General features: G+C 39.1%; 2 protein-coding genes and 1 pseudogene across 2 annotated transcripts; 1 reads left to right on the top strand and 2 right to left on the bottom strand.

Moving 5' to 3' along the window:
- The first annotated feature begins 53 nt into the window (after positions 1 to 53).
- Positions 54 to 15750, top strand: LOC131472265 (histone H2AX-like; annotated as a pseudogene).
- LOC131472162 (histone H2B) lies at positions 3642 to 4046 on the bottom strand. The gene has a single exon (XM_058649059.1). It carries the CDS (start codon positions 4018 to 4020, stop codon positions 3646 to 3648), a length of 375 nt encoding a protein of 124 aa, XP_058505042.1. The 5' UTR covers positions 4021 to 4046; the 3' UTR covers positions 3642 to 3645.
- LOC131471984 (histone H3) lies at positions 14001 to 14778 on the bottom strand. The gene has a single exon (XM_058648825.1). The coding sequence runs from the start codon at positions 14699 to 14701 to the stop codon at positions 14291 to 14293; it is 411 nt and encodes a 136-aa protein (XP_058504808.1). The 5' UTR covers positions 14702 to 14778; the 3' UTR covers positions 14001 to 14290.
- Positions 15751 to 16150: the final 400 nt, after the last annotated feature.

Raw genomic sequence — 16150 nt, 5'->3', positions numbered from 1 at the left:
GAGAAAAAGTGAAGCACACACGAGCGACTCTCTGCTCTTAAACTGTGGGAGCAGCTGTGACACGGTGACGCTGCTTCAGTCCTCCGGCTCCTGATTGGTGGTGAGCGGCTCTTCCAGGAGCGCAGCGCCGCCCAGAGGAACCCGAGACCCCGCTGCTTATTGGACAAAAGTGGCTTGAAAGCGCAGAGGGTGATCCCCCCTCTGCTGCTCTGCTCTGGTTGGTCTGGCAGGAGTCTCCGCGCTTTCGTGGACATATAAAGGAGGGTTTGCGCTGTTTGAGTCATACTTTCTCTGAGTTTGTCAGATAAATCTAGTAAAAATTAACCATGTCAGGAAGAGGCAAAACCGGCGGAAAAGCCCGCGCTAAGGCAAAGACCCGCTCCTCTCGTGCTGGACTCCAGTTCCCCGTCGGTCGTGTTCACAGGCTGCTGCGCAAAGGCAACTACGCTCACCGTGTGGGTGCCGGCGCCCCCGTGTACCTGGCCGCTGTGCTCGAGTACCTGACCGCTGAGATCTTGGAGCTGGCTGGAAACGCCGCCCGCGACAACAAGAAGAGCCGTATCATCCCCCGCCACCTGCAGCTGGCCGTCCGCAACGACGAGGAGCTCAACAAACTCCTGGGCGGAGTGACCATCGCTCAGGGCGGCGTGCTGCCCAACATCCAGGCTGTTCTTCTGCCCAAGAAGACCGAGAAGCCCGCCAAGTCCAAGTAAACCACAACAACTCCACAAGCAAACAAAAGGCTCTTTTAAGAGCCACACACTCACTCTGAGAAACTGCTCATCCTCTTCATAATATAATTTAACTGTCAGTGTTTCTAAAAATATGAGATTAACGTAATACATAAATCGCATGGTCAACAATAATTAAAACATGACACTTAAAACTTGTATTTGGTACATCTTAATTAGTTTAGGAATTTTGGGAGTTTAAATGAAATATAACGTTAAATATCCTGTCCAGAATCCACATGAGGAATAACAGCCAAATAATGTATGAAACTGTGACATTTTGTAGTTCAGGTTTTCTGTATATTTTGTTCTCTTCATATTTATACACTTGCATACCTTGTGATCTTACTGTATATGCAGCACAATTGATAATAGTTTTAAATTGTGTAAAGCTTGAAATGTCTGACGTAATCAACACAATCATTTCCTAAACCTTGTAACAATACTACACGTGTAGCTTGTAACTTTATCTCTTAAGTTATTACAAACTCGTTTTATGAACGTTCTCAGTGAAATATGAACCTAATGTGATAAAAAATAAACCAGCATAATTTATTTTGCAAATGTATTTTCACTGTTCATTTATGTTGATGTTTATTAATAATGATATATAATAAACATTAAACAACACCCTTTCACAATATGTGATTGATGATGTCATGCATCATTTTATATACACATCAAATACACTTACCCACTGTGTTACTGTAGTTTAGTGAAAATGTAAACGCATTAACACTTGATTCAATCATTAGGATGAGACTGATACAATGAAGAGGGAAGTGAAAGAAACAATGCAACACAATATACATATACATATGTTATACATCCAGGGCCGGCTCTACCTAATTTTGTGCCCTAGGCGAGATTGCTCTCCGGTGCCCCCCCCCCCCCCGTGTGTGTTGGGGGGGGGGGGGGGGGGGGCGCTCCCGAGGGCTTGGACGGCCTTTTCATGTCGTTAATAACAAAAGCTTCACCTGTCTGTGACCTGACCTCTGATCCCTGCTCTGACCCTGAGGTCACCCGTCATGTGATTCAGCGGCACCACATTTTAGGAACATTATTGTTTATTCATTTGTTAATATTTATTATTTTCAAGAGAGATTGTTTTAAAAATTTAAAACAATGAAAATTTGTTTTCATTGAAAAAAAAAAAAAATTTTTTTTTTTTTCTTTTGCTGGAGGGGCGCCTCGCGGCGCCCCTCCAGCAGATGGCGCTCTAGGCGACCGCCTATATCGCCTATGCCAAGAGCCGGCCCTGTATACATCATACATAACATATGAATATATACGTGCATAGTACATAGTATATAATTATTCTGAGGTCTGAGTGTAAATACAATGATGTTATAATCTCTTACGTCTATAGTCAATAGTGATGTACATTGAATAAAGCAATTACTACTTTGTACTTCTAAGAGTTTACGCAACTTATTTTTCGTTACGGATCACGAAAAAGTGATTTTTTTTTTTTTTTTTTAAATTGGTATCACAATTTTTCTGAAAAATCTGGTCTACAAAGCTGTAAAAACCTCTTTAAAATGTGACAAACACTTCGTTAATACCAATGCGTCAAGAGCCAGATATCTTTCACCGCAAACAAAGCACTCCCCGGTTAGACTGACTCCCTGTGATAAAATCAAGCGCTCCCTGGCGTCTCTAGGTGACGTCATCACGTTTTTAGCAGCATTACCCTATTCTTTTTTTTTTTTTTTTTTACAACTTTATTGAAATACAGTTACATTACAAAAGTGAAGAAAGAAACATATTACATTAGTGAACAAGCATTACCCTATTCTCCTATTCCAAGGCAGCAGCCAGCCGCGTCACATCCGCGCGCTCGGTTGCCTCTCATTGGCGATCGAAGCTGTCAATCAAAATTGGACAGCGTCCTTCTATTGGCTTCAAGGAAGCCAATGAGCTGTCGTTAATTCATGTAGGCCGTTCTCTCGCTGAGATACAGGCCTGAGAAGAGAGACAAGTCAGCTGGTGTTTGTTTTTTGAATAGAAACATACTAAAGTCTGCAGGAACTTTGAAACAATGCCTCAAATTGTTTTACTGTACATTAATAGATATATTAAAGTGAAGAAAGTAATCAAATACATCCAAAATGCACAGATGTTTCAAAAGGAAGTGATTCAACACATGTACCATTTTTGTACATGTTTATACTTTGGGGTGATGATTGCAACAAATAAGACATAGTTCCGCAGTACTTGGATCATATACTTATAAATCAATAAATATTTACCTGATTAGGTTACATATCAATACTTTATAATTACTCTGTAGTTTTACTTTAAAATGAAAAATTAAGTCTTAATTTATGTTATTTTCAAACACAATCACTTCCTATACCTTGTAATATGTGTATAGTACATGTGCTGATTGTGTCTTTGTCTTTTTTTAGTTCTTACAAACTCAATTAAATCATGTTCTGAATAAAGGGCAAAACGAAGTGTGAGAATATAAATACATATGTGTATAAGTGCATAAGATTTGCAGATACAACAACATTTAATGACTAATCATTTATCATTTGTAAAAAGTGTGAATAGAAAACGTCACGTTTTCTGGTGCGCGCTCTTTTTCTTCTTCATTTTTCCCTCAGCCAGATTGTCTGAACGAGTCTGTTTCATTCACAAACTGGCGGTAAATGATTATGTGCAGTGCGCACACATACGATAAATGACGTCAGTAAGAAGCATGTCTAATAATCAAATTCTTCAAACCATAGTCTGTAGCACCTTCATTCATTTTACAGCAAACAAAAGAAAGACGTGAAGGTTAAAACACACAAGTCTCACAGATGTTATTCACACTGTATGAAGATCATAGTAGCTCATAGATAAAGTGTGTGGCTCTTAAAAGAGCCGTTGGGTTGATGAGATTGTTGCAGTCCGAGCAGTGTGTCTACTTGGAGCTGGTGTACTTGGTGACGGCCTTGGTTCCCTCGGACACTGCGTGCTTGGCCAGCTCACCGGGCAGCAGGAGACGCACGGCGGTCTGAATCTCCCTGGAGGTGATGGTGGAGCGCTTGTTGTAGTGAGCCAGGCGAGACGCCTCACCGGCGATGCGCTCGAAGATGTCGTTGACGAACGAGTTCATGATGCCCATGGCCTTGGACGAGATGCCAGTGTCGGGGTGGACCTGCTTGAGCACCTTGTACACGTAGATAGCGTAGCTCTCCTTCCTGCTCTTTCTCCTCTTCTTGCCTCCTTTGCCGGCGGTCTTAGTCACGGCTTTCTTGGAGCCCTTCTTGGGCGCGGACTTGGCGGGTTCAGGCATCCTGACAGTTCACACAGATGAATGAATCGTAGCAGACGGAGGAGACTCTACTTATAAAGGCTCCATGCAAACACCACTGTGTGCTCCCCCTCCTGTGATTGGTTCAATCTCTCACTGTGGTTGGATGAGGGGGAGATAGTGTTGTCTTTGTTTGAAACACACTGGAGACATTTTAGAAACAAATACATGATACATTTTATTCAAGAAACAAATCCTAACTATGATTCAATCAGAAATGTGTAACATGTTTCTGCTTCAGTATCTTCATGATTATTAATTATCTTTATCAAAGGACGAAAAACATTACAGAAACTCAGTGAATCATGATGATCAAACCTCTGGTAAAAGGAAGAATAAATTCTTCATCATCTTTTTATCCTTTCAGTTAAACGTGAATGTGTCAATGTATTACTGTGTTGTTAATGTTAGACTTATATTAATGAGATAAATACAAGAACCAGACAAAATGGCTTAACTTTTAAGAGTTGTTAATACTACAAAATAATCTACCTATATCCAATTATATGTAACATTAATTAGGTAGAAAAAGAAGAAAAGGTTGAGGACAAACAACAGATCAAAATACTTTTGCATTTTAACACACTCACTTTTTATTAGTATTAAAAATAAATGCAAAGACAACCAGTCATCTGAAAAACATCCAACTATCTGTGGGGATGATATGAGCTTAAAATTACACAATATTCCGTTGTGATAAAGCAATAACAACATTTGTGACACTAGTTCACATACATTTCAAATATGATTGCGTGTCTTGATACAGAATGATGTATAAACCACAATAAAAAAAAATATATATTTTTAAACATACATTTAAATTTCAGTCTTCAAACACATACATGATATTAAATGAAATAATTACTTAAGAAAACTTTGAATAAAAGCTACAGGACAAAGCTAGGCCTCAAATTGAATTTAAAGTAATGAAACAAACTATAGAGCAGTGGTTCTCACACATTTACCACCTGAGAAAATATTGAGTTCTCTCAGTAACATCATTATCACTAACATTAAAATACTGTGGCAGCTACAGACTTTTCGCAGATGGCAGATTTATTCCCAGTTAGATAATGTGCTCTCATGATGGTCCTCTATCTCACTTAAAGGTTATTTTCTACAGTCAAATTCCTCAGCTCTACACCAGATATACACAGTACAAAGATAATTCCAGTTAAAGACCAGCCTGAGGACACTTGTGAAACTTGGATGAAATAAAACCAAGATGGTGGGAGAGACGTTCATCTTAATATTCTCAAGCTATAAATATTTAGTTTAAATTGGTTGTCCTACACAATTAATTAAGTGCATAGAAAAATATTATTATAATATGACACATTTGGATGATTGAGCTCTCAGAGACAAAGTGGTTGGCTCTTAAAAGAGCCGTTGTTGTTTTGTTTGATGACAAAGTGAAGTGAGTTTAACCGCCGAAGCCGTACAGAGTTCTTCCCTGTCTCTTCAGAGCATAAACCACGTCCATGGCGGTCACAGTCTTCCTCTTTGCGTGCTCGGTGTAGGTGACAGCATCACGGATCACGTTCTCCAGGAAAACCTTCAACACACCGCGAGTCTCCTCGTAGATCAGACCAGAGATACGCTTCACTCCGCCACGGCGAGCCAGACGGCGGATGGCGGGCTTGGTGATTCCCTGGATGTTATCACGGAGAACTTTGCGATGACGCTTAGCGCCTCCTTTACCGAGACCCTTTCCTCCTTTTCCACGTCCACTCATTTCTCTAGCGATAGAATTGACAAATGTGAAGATTATACTGAGATTCACGGCTTTACAAAGTCTGTTTGAGGACCTGTTTGAAGACAGAGGCGCCACATTCTCCCTCTGTGGGTTTTCATGGTGAATAAAGGAGCCTATGGTGCATCAGCGCCCCCAGCAGGAGAAGAGAGTCACTGACAGCATGTCCCAGAAGTCTCACAAAATAATTAAAAATAATTAAATAATTAAAAACTCAGGGTTTATTTAAAAGAAAAAAACACACATTTGCATCACGTAACAGAGAAAGATTTGAAGGCCAAAAAAATGAATTAATTCAGGAAAAAACAGTACAACAATGAATAAATATATGTGTTAATTAAGAAAAGAAAAAAGGTGATTTAAAAGCAATGGTCGCAAGTTCGACTCCACCCTTTGCTGATTGTACTCAATTCTGTTGTGAGTCTCTTTGGATAAAAAGTGTCTGCTAAATGACATGTAATGTTTGAATAATTGTGCAAGTTAAAAAATAACTATTCATTTTCTGATTCTCTCGTTTACTTTTGTTTTTATTATTGTATTTCTCCACCCATATGTATGATCCAGACATGACATGACATAATCACTTATGTCTGACAGGTTTGTGAATCAAGCTGAAAAAAATAGTGTTTAAGAAAAGCTTAAAGAACTTTAAATAAACATGTCAAAGTAAGGTTTAAAGTTAAACAAAGAGGGGAAAAAAAGCTCCTGATGGTGAGCATAGTTTCACAAGATGTGCAGCTTCAATCATTTTTTTCTTTTTGGATCCTCCCTCTACAGCTGTGTGGTTCACATATTTGATTTTTACACTGAAAAAGACTGTGAATATTGAGTATAGGCCTGTATGTGGTGCTGTAATGCTGCTACACCAGAAACAGAGATGTTGAGCATTGCAATAAAGGATGTGCACTTTGTGCAAACTTAAAAAATAAGTAAAATAAAGGTTTTATCAACAAGTATTTTTTAACAATGTATACAATCAGTGAAGCAGAGACGAAATGGACCAGGTAAAGAAATTAAACATTTCTATAAAGTGAATAAAACAAACCATTTCCCAACACAAGAGGATAATGATGACAATGAAATGGTGACAGGAAATGCCAGAGTAAGAGAGAGAGGTAAACATAATATTCCCAAAATAGTGTATTGGTTGTCCACAGAAAAAGTATAGCATAAAATCCGAGAGATGATTAAAAAAACTCGACCGGTTTTCATGTGGACAGCCCCTGAAGTGAAAATGTCTGACCTGGAAGCCAGACCAATGTTTTATCTGGTGGTTTGTCCTCTAGAGTCACAAAATAAAATGAGTGTCAGAGTCACACTGACTGTAAAAAGGGTCAGAGATTAAAGTTAGTGAAACAAGACAGTTGGTGTCTGCAGTGGAGATTCTGATTGAGATTCTCTTTGAAACATAAATGTTACATGTGAAGATCCAATTTAAACACTTTTAGTACAGAATACTACAGAAAACAAATTAACTGTGCAAAAGATGAATATTATCATGAAACTGAAAATCAACCTAGTGGATGATTCATGGTTAAAGTTGCCTTCCTACATTCATACATCATAATTATCACAATTATTACAATGAAAACAACATGACCGTCTTATAACTAACTTGTAGCTACTTACCAAGACATTACTTCAGAAATGTGCTGCTATTATAGCATCACCTCCTATTATTTGAAATTATTACAATTCTATTTTATGAACTTTAAGCCATAAGGACACATGGTGACTATTAGGGGAACATAAAGTGCCAACATTAAATAAATAAATACACCATTAAATAATAAATGAAATGTGTCATTAATTAAATAAAATATCAATTCATTTTATGTAAAAACAAAATATAATTATTTCACTATTCAATTAATTATTTCATGGTCCGTGTTGCTATGCATCATTAATTAATTGTATCTGTCAAACTGGCCCATCAAAGTCAGTGGGCGGATTTCTAACACCTGATTGGTTACCCTGCACATCAAGTCAAGGCAAATCGATCGCACATAATGGATTGATGCAGAGCTTCTTCTTCTTCTTTTCTCAGGTTTAATGGCGGTTGGCAAACATTTGGTGCATTACCGCCACCATCTGGTATGGAGTGCGGTTCGAAATGTTAATCCAACTGAACTATTTCTTGAAAAAAAAAAATAATAATAATAATAAGTATAATAAATAAATAATAAATTATATATATATTTATACTACTAATAATTATATCCATATATATATATTGCTATATATATACAGATATACACACTACCTATTTACATATAAATACACCTATTCATACACACACTCACACATCCTATATCCTCCCAATCAACCAATGTAGTTAAGAAACTGCATTAATATGTTGTAGCACTCACTCTTCTTCTTCTTGCTCAATACCTCTACCAACTCCCATTCCTCATCAATGTCTCTCAGCTTTCTAATCATCACTTCTCTCTCTCTTTGATATTTCTGACATTGTATAATATCACGATGAAAGGATTCCTCTTGCCCATAGTGATCACATCTGTCTGTATTGTGTTTATTGATAAGAAACAATGTGTTGTTTAATCCCGTATGGCCAAATCTGATCCTCGATATTATATGTTCCTCTTTCCTGCATCTTTCTGTGCGCCTAGCCACTCCCACTTTTCCTTGGATACTGTAAAACCATCTTCCTTTCCTCTCCTCCTCCCATTGTTTTTGCCATCTTTCCGCTAGTTTTTGTTTAATGATGCTGTGTATTTCTGTTTTGCTTAATTTTATTGCTAGATCTATATTATTATGTCCTGTTGCTGCTTTTGCCACCTTGTCTGCTATTTCGTTGCCTTTAACCCCAATGTGTGCTGGTATCCATAAACATATTACTGTGAGTCCCATCATCTGAATTCTATATAATTTTTGTTGTATTTCTATAATGAGGTCTTGTCTGCTTTCAGAATGGCTGGATTGTAAACTTATGAGTGATTAACTTGAGTCTGAACAGATGATTGTTTTCAGTGGTTGTATTTCTCAACCCACTGGACTGCTAATAGAATAGCAGTGAGTTCTCCTGTGTACACTGATACATTATCGCTTAATCGTTTCTGTTGTTTGATTTGAAATTCTGGTATGAAGACTCCTATTCCTGTTTTTTGGGATAGGTTTTTTGATGCATCTGTGTATACTTGGATGTATCCATGATAACTGTCTATATAATCTTGTATTACCTGTGGGTTCTGGCTCTGCCTATCTTTGTTTTCCTTCTCTAACCATGTGAGATCTATGGTGGCATCTGGAAGAATCCATGGTGCTATTGTCGACAGTGGTACTGTTGGGCTAACACTGTATTGGTCTACTGTAAGCTCTGCTGCCATCTGATTTATTGTCCATCCAAAGTTTCCTTTCTCCTTTTCCCAACATGGTTTTAATGTGTCTTGTGTCGGATGATTTTGATTATGACCCTGTAGTGTGGTCCAGTAATTCAATGAGTTCTGTATCCTTCTTAATTCTTGTGGCATTTCCCTCATTTCTACTTGGAGTGCTGATGTCGGGGTTGTTTTAAAAGCTCCTGTGCATAACCTTAGTGCCTGATACTGTAGTGTATCCAGTTTTTTGAGATGTGTGCTTGCTGCGGATCCATACACCACACAGCCATAATCTAGCACTGATCTTAGTAACCCATTATATATAACCCTTAAAGCCATCGTCTTTGTTTTATTAACTGAGAATGTGAATCCCCATTTATATGCCCATTCTTCTATTTTCGTAATATCCCCTTGCACTTTTTTTTACAATGAAATCTATGTTTCTTCCCCTCTTCCAAATTGCCCCATCATCTGCAAATAAGGAACATCCAGAATCCTTTTCTATTTCATTATAGATGTCATTTATCATGATGGAGAACAATAACGGACTTATTATGCTTCCCTGAGGTGTTCCGTTCTCTACCACATACTTCCTTGAAAGTTTTTCCCCTACTCTAACCTGTATTGTTCTTTCAAAAAATCCTTAATCCATTTATACATTCTTCCCTTGACCCCTAATTTAGACAGTTTAATTAAAAGTCCCTCTCCCCACATCATATCACATGCCTTTTCTATGTCAAAAAAAAACACTCTCTTTGTTTATTTGTGCTTTTCTTATGTCATGTTCTAAACAGATGACTGGGTCCATAGTACATCTTCCTTTCCTAAAGCCGCTCTGGTATTTAGTTATATAACCTTTACTTTCTATATAATAAGTTAGTCTTTCATTTTTTATTTTTTCCATTATTTTACAGATGTTGGATGTTAGGGCGATTGGCCTATAGTTTTCAGGGTTAGTTTTATTCTTTCCTGGTTTAGGTATCGGTATTATAACAGCTTCCTTCCAGCTATGTGGCAATTTCCCACTCTCCCAGACTTTATTATATAGTTCTAATAATTTCCTTTTTGATGGCTCACTAAGATTATTAATCATTATATAACAAATTTGATCTTTACCTGGTGCTGACTGGGTCTTGGTTTTCCTGAGAGATCTGTTTAATTCTGTCATTGTAAAAGCCTTGTTTAATAAATCATTTATGTTTTCTTCCTGTTGTAAAAATTCTTTATTTTCAGCTATTGTATTTTGTCTCCCTCTTTTCCCTTCTTCAGAAATATTGTCTGAGCTGTGTACTTTAACAAAGGTCTTTGCTAGCATTTCTGCTTTCTCTTCATTCGTAGTTGCTGTTTTTTCCCCTTCAGTTAAAACTGGATATCCGTATTCTGCCTTAATCCCATTCATTCTTTTTATCATTTTCCAGATATGATCGATCCTTGTTTCCCTTCCTATTGAGTTACAAAATAATCTCCAATGTTCTTTCTTTGCACAGTTCTTCTCGCAGTTGCTTGCATCCTTTTATAATCAATAAGATTTTGAAAGCCTTATTTCTCTCTTTAATAACTTTATCACATTCCTCTGACCACCAAGGTACAATTCTCATTTTCTTCTTTCCTTCCTTCTTTTTAATTGTATGATTTGCTGGTGTGTGTAATAGTTTTACACACAGACTCATTTAACTCATCCATACTTCTGCTAACATGTATTGCTTGCATTTCTTTATTCGTAATATATTTACATTTTTGCCAGTCTGCTTTTTTAAAAGACCATCTCTGACTCCTGTCCATATCTCCTTTCTCAAAGCCAATCCCTATTTTCGTCTCTATGGGGTAATGATTGCTTCCTATTGTTGTTTCTCTGATCACTTCCCATGAACACACACCTGTTAGAGAGTCTGACACCAGTGTAAGATCTAATGCTGACTCTGTGCCTGATCTGATATTAATTCTTGTGCTTCTTCCATCATTTAGACATACCAGGTTTTTCCCATCCATTATCTCTTCAATCACTATCCCATTATCATCATTTTTACTACCCCACAGTGTACTATGCGCATTAAAATCTCCACAACATATAATTTTCCCCTCAATGTACACATTAAATTTGTCCATTCCATTGTCCATTGCATCTACGGAAAGTTTTTTACATGGATTGTACAAATTTACCACTCTTATGTTTCCTGTTCTTGTCCATACTTCAATTGCTATATATTCCAACTCCTTTCCTTTACCTAATATGCTATATTGTATTCCTTGTTTTACAAATATTGCGCATCCCCCTCCACTGCCTGTGCCTCTGTCTCTACGGATACCCTCATAACCTCTGATAACAAATTCTAATTGGGGTTTTAACCATGTCTCTTGTATGCATATAATATCTGGCTTATCTGAATACTTGTCAATGAATCGTTTAAATTCCTGTCCATTAGCAATTAGACTTCTGGCATTCCATTGTATGATAATCAGTTTGTTGGTCTGTCCCCTAGGTTTCCAAGTTTCCCTTCCATTTCCAGTTTTTTATTGATGTCTTCCCAGCACATGTTTTTTATCCCCAAAAACTTATCTGCTCCCTTCACGATTATTTTTATTTTCTCCGTTTTGTGCTTGGCTTGATCAGTGCAATTAATGACATAGGCAATGAATAATATCAGTTTATCTATATTTAGAGCTTCTTCTTTGTCTTTCTTCTCAGCTTGGCCCGTCCCTGATGTTTGGGATTGATTTATTCTGTCGTCTACATTCCTTATTTTATGTCCCTGTACTCTTTTAGCTGCTTCTTATAGCTTATGTTGTTTGTTGCTTTTACATTTCCGATTTCCACAGCCCTCTTCCTGATTTCACACCCCCCATGTCACCTTGTGGTTTCCACCACAGTTACAACATTTCTCTTGTACATTTTCTCCGCATTCTTCAATTCTATGTTCACCTCCACATTTGGGACCACCTATCCGCTCTCCATTGACGTTTCTAAGCAATCTTTTAATCCTGCCTATCTCAATTCCATTAATGCTCCTTTTGAGTTTTTCTAAGTCTTCGATTACAGGAATGCCCGTTATAACTCCCCGTGACACCCGGTTCTCTCCGAGTACCCTTCTTTCATATAGCCTTTTTTTGCAAATATTTTCAATATGTAATGCTTTATTTTTTTGCTCTTCTGTTTTACAGATTACTAACAGATTTCCATCTCTCAGGATTTTCGCCATTTCTACTTCCCCTACCTTCTTTTTTTAATTCCCGTGGCAGCAAGATTGGGCTTAAACTGGTGTGCTCATCTTCCTTTTTAAATTTTGGAATCAGTTTGAATTCTTCCCTTGCTACTTTTTTAAGGTTAAATTGTCGCTCTTCATCTGAACTGTCTTCTCTCCACCCTCTTTTATTTCCTTGATTTATTTCCTCCCGTTTGTTTTGACCCTGTCCTCGTTCTCTCCTGCTAGATACTGGTGTCCAGCCACCACACTCCATTTCATCCTCATCTTCATCCCCCTGGCTTGCCATCTCGATCCAGTCACACACCAGTTTATGCCAACCGCCAAAAAAGACTCAGATACCGCGGAAACAAGGAAAAGACAAAATAAGAGAAAAACAAAACAAAACCGTGCTCCTTCAATTTTCCCTCCAACTCAGTCCGTCTCATCCGCCGACTTCCGCTTCCGTCTCCACAGGCTTGATGCAGAGCTAGTGAACACGTTCCTATACACAGGATGGCGCTATTCACCTCTACGTTGGTTTAGATACTCTATTCAAACAAAACTTTATTTACAACAACTAAAAATCAATGGCCCTTTCTCAATACTCAAGTACTTGCATACTTGGGAAGTACATACTTGTATGTAAGTATGGGGGACAGCAATTACTTCCTTGTTCTACTGTTTGAATGGCGGGTGACGCCAAGTGCTTAAGCCTCATCACAGAGTGCTGATAAATGAACATAAACAATATTTATAATAAATGCATATACTGTATATTATTTTCTCATTTTAAATACTTAACTTAGTTTATTAATTTATTTTTTATAAAAATATACAGTACCATGTGGAAAATATATGTATATATATATATATATATATATATATATATATATTACAGCAGTGTAGTGTATGTATATGTATGTCCACAGGAGGCTCGCGTGGGTGCTGTGTGAAACTCAGCTGACATTCAAAGTCAAAATAAGTAAAACATTAATAATGTACAAACTTTCAAACTGTCAGGTCAAAACGTTTACATTAAAAACAAACTGCGCTCTGTGCAATATCGTTGGCATTTTGCTGTCAGTGATGTCTGAGTCGTTCTGCCCATAGCAGAACAAGATGCAGGGCGGGATATTTGTCTCCCTCCAGTTCACACTGAGCATCATAACAGGGCTCCAAAAATGACACTAACGTGCCCAAAGTGTCGGGGGTTACACACGCAGCAGCGTCTGGTCTGCCCCTCTCCATCAAGCAGACGACCAGATTTACTGGTTCACAACAAACAACATACAAGAAATGTGTTTTATGAGCGGAAAAAAGTTAACCTAAGGCCAGACCCAACCGCTAGGCCGAGGTAACGCTGCTCTGCGCCGGCCACTCACTGTGAGCACCAATGGTACACAGAGGCGGAGCTGATCGCCTCCGACAAACGACGCTGCCAAACTATAAATACGTCATATCTGAATACACAAACCACATTTTTTATTTCTAAATGACCAATCTTTCTCATCTCAAATGATCTTAAAACTGCGTTCTGGGACACATTTATTTCATTTAGCAGACACTTTTATCTAAAGCGACTTGCACTGCAACATGGACCATGAAATAATTAATAAAATAGTTAACAATATTCTTTTTTTTTCAACATAAAATGTATTGGTATTTTAATTAATTAGTGACACATTTAAATAAATATAAAAATGGCAATTTATTTTTTCTTGGCACTTTCTGTCCTCCATAGTCACAAGAGTGTGTGGGTCTGTTGTGTCCCCCTGTTGGTGACCACATGACAGCTTTGATCTTCATGATACTGTAAAAAATAACATTTATTCTTCATAGAAGAAAATATGTAATCATAAGGAAACTTTTGTCCATTATTACATACATTAAGCTGCAAAGGACTGTTGTCTAGAGTTGAGAGTGAGGTGGCTCTTAAAAGAGCCGTTGAGGTGGAGGTTAGTGGAGCAGCGGGACAGAGTTTAAGCTCTCTCTCCACGGATGCGGCGGGCCAGCTGGATGTCCTTGGGCATGATGGTGACTCTCTTGGCGTGGATGGCGCACAGGTTGGTGTCCTCGAAGAGGCCGACCAGGTAAGCCTCGCTGGACTCCTGCAGAGCCATGACAGCGGAGCTCTGGAAGCGCAAGTCGGTCTTAAAGTCCTGAGCGATCTCTCTCACCAGGCGCTGGAAGGGCAGCTTGCGGATCAACAGCTCCGTGGACTTCTGGTAGCGACGGATCTCTCTCAGAGCCACGGTACCGGGCCTGTAACGGTGAGGCTTCTTCACGCCGCCGGTGGCAGGCGCGCTCTTACGTGCAGCCTTGGTGGCCAGCTGCTTCCTGGGAGCTTTACCTCCGGTAGATTTACGGGCGGTTTGCTTGGTTCTTGCCATGTTTCTGCTTGTTGCTTTCAACAGGAGAAAAAGTGAAGCAGACACGAGCGACTCTCTGCTCTTAAACTGTGGGAGCAGCTGTGACACGGTGACGCTGCTTCAGTCCTCCGGCTCCTGATTGGTGGTGAGCGGCTCTTCCAGGGGCGCAGCGCCGCCCAGAGGAGCCCGAGACCCCGCTGCTTATTGGACAAAAGTGGCTTGAAAGCGCAGAGGGTGATCCCCCCTCTACTGCTCTGCTCTGGTTGGTCTGGCAGGAGTCTCCGCTCTTTCGTGGACATATAAAGGAGGGTTTGCGCTGTTTGAGGCACAGTTTCTCTGAGTTTGTCAGACAATATAGTAAAAATTAAACATGTCAGGAAGAGGCAAAACCGGCGGAAAAGCCCGCGCTAAGGCAAAGACTCGCTCCTCTCGTGCTGGGCTCCAGTTCCCCGTCGGTCGTGTTCACAGGCTGCTGCGCAAAGGCAACTACGCTCACCGTGTGGGTGCCGGCGCCCCCGTGTACCTGGCCGCTGTGCTCGAGTACCTCACCGCTGAGATCCTGGAGCTGGCTGGAAACGCCGCCCGCGACAACAAGAAGAGCCGTATCATCCCCCGCCACCTGCAGCTGGCCGTCCGCAACGACGAGGAGCTCAACAAACTCCTGGGCGGAGTGACCATCGCTCAGGGCGGCGTGCTGCCCAACATCCAGGCTGTTCTTCTGCCCAAGAAGACCGAGAAGCCCGCCAAGTCCAAGTAAACCACAACAACTCCACAAACAAAAGGCTCTTTTAAGAGCCACACACTCACTCTGAGAAACTGCATCCTCCTCTTTAAAATACAGCAAAACTGTCAATGTCTCTGAAAATATGAAGATATTTATCATCATAAACTTTAGTACATAAAACTTGCATTTTGAATTTAATAATTAACTTAGTTAGTCTTGTCTAATATTGTAATTTGAACGAAATATAACGTTAAATATCCTGTCAAGATATTAAAACCGAATGTACACAAGGAATAACAGCCAGATAATGTAGACGATAGAATTGACAATAAACACTTGCTTCAAATGTCTGAAGTAATAAACAAAACCTCCTAAAGTGTGTAGCAATACCTGTTGCTTGTAACTTTGTCTCATTGTATATGATCAAATTTCAAAAAAGCAGCATCATGTATTATGCAATTTCACTGTTCATTTGCAGGTAAACAACATCGTACATCATCACAAAGGCTCTTTTAAAAGCCACACACTCACTCAACTGATAAAGAGCTGCTCCTCATCAACTTGCTTAATAAGAACATGTATTATATTAACAATTCATATAAAAACATATAGTCATATATAATGCGTGTCTCACCCTTTTGAAATCAAGTTATTAATGACAATAATGAATGATTAGGATCCACATCATCTATGTTGGAAAAAAATAAACATCGGTCAACAAGACTGATCATTGCTGAAGCCTCTCA

This window comes from Solea solea, chromosome 1 (assembly GCF_958295425.1).
Source record: "Solea solea chromosome 1, fSolSol10.1, whole genome shotgun sequence".
Taxonomy (NCBI): domain Eukaryota; kingdom Metazoa; phylum Chordata; class Actinopteri; order Pleuronectiformes; family Soleidae; genus Solea; species Solea solea.
Note: the sequence above shows the minus strand (reverse complement) of the source record. Positions and strands in the feature narration are given on the sequence as shown.

What these genes read in the sequence shown, in the direction of transcription:
- LOC131472162 (XM_058649059.1), bottom strand. Translation starts at nt 4,020, where the DNA reads ATGCCTGAACCCGCCAAGTCCGCGCCCAAGAAGGGCTCCAAGAAAGCC.
- LOC131471984 (XM_058648825.1), bottom strand. Translation starts at nt 14,701, where the DNA reads ATGGCAAGAACCAAGCAAACCGCCCGTAAATCTACCGGAGGTAAAGCT.